This window comes from Scophthalmus maximus, chromosome 7 (assembly GCF_022379125.1).
Source record: "Scophthalmus maximus strain ysfricsl-2021 chromosome 7, ASM2237912v1, whole genome shotgun sequence".
Taxonomy (NCBI): domain Eukaryota; kingdom Metazoa; phylum Chordata; class Actinopteri; order Pleuronectiformes; family Scophthalmidae; genus Scophthalmus; species Scophthalmus maximus.
In genome coordinates this window covers 14056773-14060213 of record NC_061521.1, presented here as the reverse complement: position 1 = coordinate 14060213, position 3441 = coordinate 14056773, and the positions used below count along the sequence as shown (strand labels likewise).

At 46.9% G+C, this 3441-nt stretch overlaps 1 protein-coding gene across 1 annotated transcript; it reads right to left on the bottom strand.

Annotated features, from left to right (window-relative positions):
• Window positions 1-1111: 1111 nt before the first annotated feature.
• Window positions 1112-3157, bottom strand: foxb1a (forkhead box B1a). The gene has a single exon (XM_035641337.2). The coding sequence runs from the start codon at window positions 3013-3015 to the stop codon at window positions 2074-2076; it is 942 nt and encodes a 313-aa protein (XP_035497230.2). The 5' UTR covers window positions 3016-3157; the 3' UTR covers window positions 1112-2073.
• Window positions 3158-3441: the final 284 nt, after the last annotated feature.

Here is a 3441-nt window from a genome sequence, read left to right as displayed (position 1 = left end):
AGGAAAATAAAATTTAAAATATTTAAATTGAAGCTTGCAATCTGGTGTTGCAGTTTCAATGAATCTGATCGTCCATTCAGAATTAATGTTACACACATGCAACAAATGGGGAGAAGAAGAAAAAAAACTAACACTGTTGTACAAACAGTCCGTGGGGGAGGGGTGGATTTAAATTCCAAAAGGGTCTCCCAGCTCGTTTCCTAGTTCCCCAGTCAGCAATGTGTTTGTGAAAAAATCAGTCTTTTTGTGTCGCTGAAAAAAAGGCTAAATCTACATTGGTGGCCCAGTCTACGTTTGCCATTCTTTGCACTTTCACTTCCAGTGAATGAGGGAGAATGAAGTGGCCCGAGACCCTTTATTTGATCTACTCGATTGCATAAAGTGACGGAATTCTAATGTATTTGTTTAATACCCCGAAAATAGGCTGTTGCTTTTTCTGTATGGGAGGCAGATAAAGCGCGTTACTTTTCTTTTTCCCTTTTATTTATATTAAATTTCAGCCTCTGGAAACGTAAGAAAATGCCCCCAAAAAATGTAGTTTTCGCGCTTACATGAGAACAACAGGGAGAAAAAAGAATTGATGGAGGTTGCACTCGTTACTGAACGGCCCCCTAAAACAAGAATTACACACACGAAAGAAAAGTCAAAAACCTTACTCTTGTTGAATTGCCCTCCGCGACGATTTAAAAATGTAACACATATTTATTCGGACACTTTTCTGAATGTTTCGTGTTCGGCTTAACTGTGTTGCAGCTTGATGAATGAGCCCGGTTGTCTGCGCTGTGACCAGGCATCGCAGCTCCATGCATCCTAATGGACTCCATCACTTCTCTCCCCTCTGCGACTCCTGCACTCTGCAATCACACAGGTTAGCATCGAGGAAAGATCCTCTAATAATAATATGAATCATAATAATAATATGAATATTAATAATAATAATAATAATAAGTGTTAAGAGTGATATTGATGTTTTTAATCTGCCAATCGAATTAAAATGCAACTGTTACCAGAGACTGATGACAGCAATAATAACGTTAAGAATAAGAAAAGAAGAAAAAAGAATAATATGTGACATTGGATTAAATCTTCAGAGGCATTGTTGATTGTTTAATTCACTTTTAATGAGAAAATATTTCGATGACCAGTTTTGTTTTTTGTTTTTGTTTTTTTTTCCAATTCATTGCAGACTGTTTGCACACTTTTCGAAAGCACGCATGCTTGCAAAAAAAAATTAAAAAAAAAGAATCAAACATAAACAACAGCGATAACAACATCAGTTACAACACAATTCTTTTTTTAGAACGCATGCTTTACCTAAAAAAGTACAAATTTACAGCATCTGATACACATGGTCACCACAGCCTTTTAAATTAAATGCTTCACAGAACATTTTCTGGAAAATAGATATCTAAAACGTAAAACTAAAAAGTGCATTTTACAACATTTCAGAATCAGTTATTTGCAATATTCACATCTTGCATTTTGAGGAACGTCTCACAATACTACTCTTCGTGTTTGAAAAGACTTGATGACTCGGTTTGCTTTACTTTTTTTTTTTTTTTACAGGGATGGAAGAACAAATCTATATCCTACTCCTATTTGGTATTCCCGTATCCATCATTCCAGTATTAAAAGCAAACAAAAGCACGGAGGCCATTAACCTCGCAGTTTCATTGACATTACAGTGATCACACAGAATCGGTGCAAAAGTTTCGCTGTTAGGTAAAAACTGAAAGAGAAAAACAAAAATGCCACGGGAACTGCAAGCGTTTCAAATCAGAGTCGACGGGGCCCGAACACAAACTCCCCACCGGAGGCTCCACTTTCAACACTCACATGTCACAATAAACTGAAAAATAGAACTATCAAATAATTTATATTTTCAAGAGCAATACTGTCGCTGTGCGATTCTGTGCTGGACTCCACGTGACACCGATCTTTTTTTTTTTAAAGCGCACATTCAACACATACACGAACAAATCAATATGCAACTGCAACTCGCCTTTCGATAGTTTCCGGCGACAGAAAACTTTGGGTTTGGCAGAAGGGGGCCCTGGGGCCACGTTCCCCGGGTCAGTGCACAGCCACAGACTGCAGTGTGGAGGGGCCCGTCAGGGTCTCGCTCGGGGTGGCCGGGCTGCTTTGGCTCGTCGCGGTCTGTGGGGACGTCGGGCTCAGAGACTGCGGAGAGTTTGAGAGGAACGCGGGGATGTGCGGCGGCAGCGCCGAGAAGCCGGACATTGAGGTCGGGGTCGGCTTGATTGGCACCGGGATGGCCGGTAACGACTGTCCCCCGTGGCACAGGGATTTGATGGGCACGCCGTACGCGCTGTAGTCGCCGCTCGCCATGGAGATGGGCCCCACCGTGTCGATCACGCCGGTGTTGTACATGTGCGGCCAGGCCGTCGTCAGCTGGTTGTGCAGCGGGTACCCGGCGGACATGGACTGCATGGTGGAGAACGCCAGGCTGCCCGGGACCTTGTACTCTCTGGCGATGATGTTCTCGATGGCGAACGGGTGCTTGAAGGTGGACGTCTGCGACACCCCGAGGTTGTACGTCGACATCTGGGGAAGGTGCGTGCCAGTGGCGGCCAGCGCGCTCAGCCGGAGTTTGGCCTGCTGCTGGAGGTAATGGGCGGCATCCGACTGCTTGCTGGGGGCCAAGTGGTCGGACGCGGTCAACACTTTGAACCGTTTGCGGCGTCGCAGGAAACTTCCGTTCTCGAACATGTCCCCGCAGCTGGGGTGCAGCGCCCAGAAGCTGCCCTTACCTGGCTGATCGGGGCGCCGGGGGATTTTGATGAAGCAGTCGTTGAAGGACAGGTTGTGTCGCAGGGAGTTCTGCCACCGCTGCGTGTTTTCTCTGTAGTAGGGGAATCTATCCATGATGAACTTGTAGATTTCGCTGAGCGGCAGCATCTTCTCCGGGCAGCCCTGGATCGCCATGGCGGTGAGGGAGATGTAGGAGTAAGGCGGCTTCTGGTCGCTGTACGTGTTTCTCCCCGGACGAGGCATCCTCGATATTCTTCTCTCGGGGGGGGAAAAAAATGGTTCAAAAAGTAGTCTCCCTTATTTCCTCGGCTTACAGCTCGCCGCTCTTCATGGAAACAGCCGCGGAAGAAAGTTGGAACGCGGGCGAAGCCGGAGCTGCGTCGTGCGTAAAGCAGCCAGGTGGAGCGCCTCTGCTGCGTGCGTGCGTGCGGGCGGACGGTGCGCGTGTGTGGAGGTCTGTCTGGCGAAGTGAAGTCAGCTTGTCCCGCCGGCGAAGTTGAACGGACTGCATTGGGCGTCCTCGACGAGACGAGCTAAGTGGATGCCTCCATGGCCTTCCTCTAACCATCTGATAGTTTTATGTGGTGACATGAGCAGAAAAGACCCCTGTAGGGGCGCTCCATTAATGTGCCACCTCTCTGCTATCACATGACAATCGCCATGGGAGGA

Bases quoted from the DNA above. Each gene is read 5' to 3' on its own strand.
- foxb1a (XM_035641337.2), bottom strand. From the start codon at position 3,015: ATGCCTCGTCCGGGGAGAAACACGTACAGCGACCAGAAGCCGCCTTAC.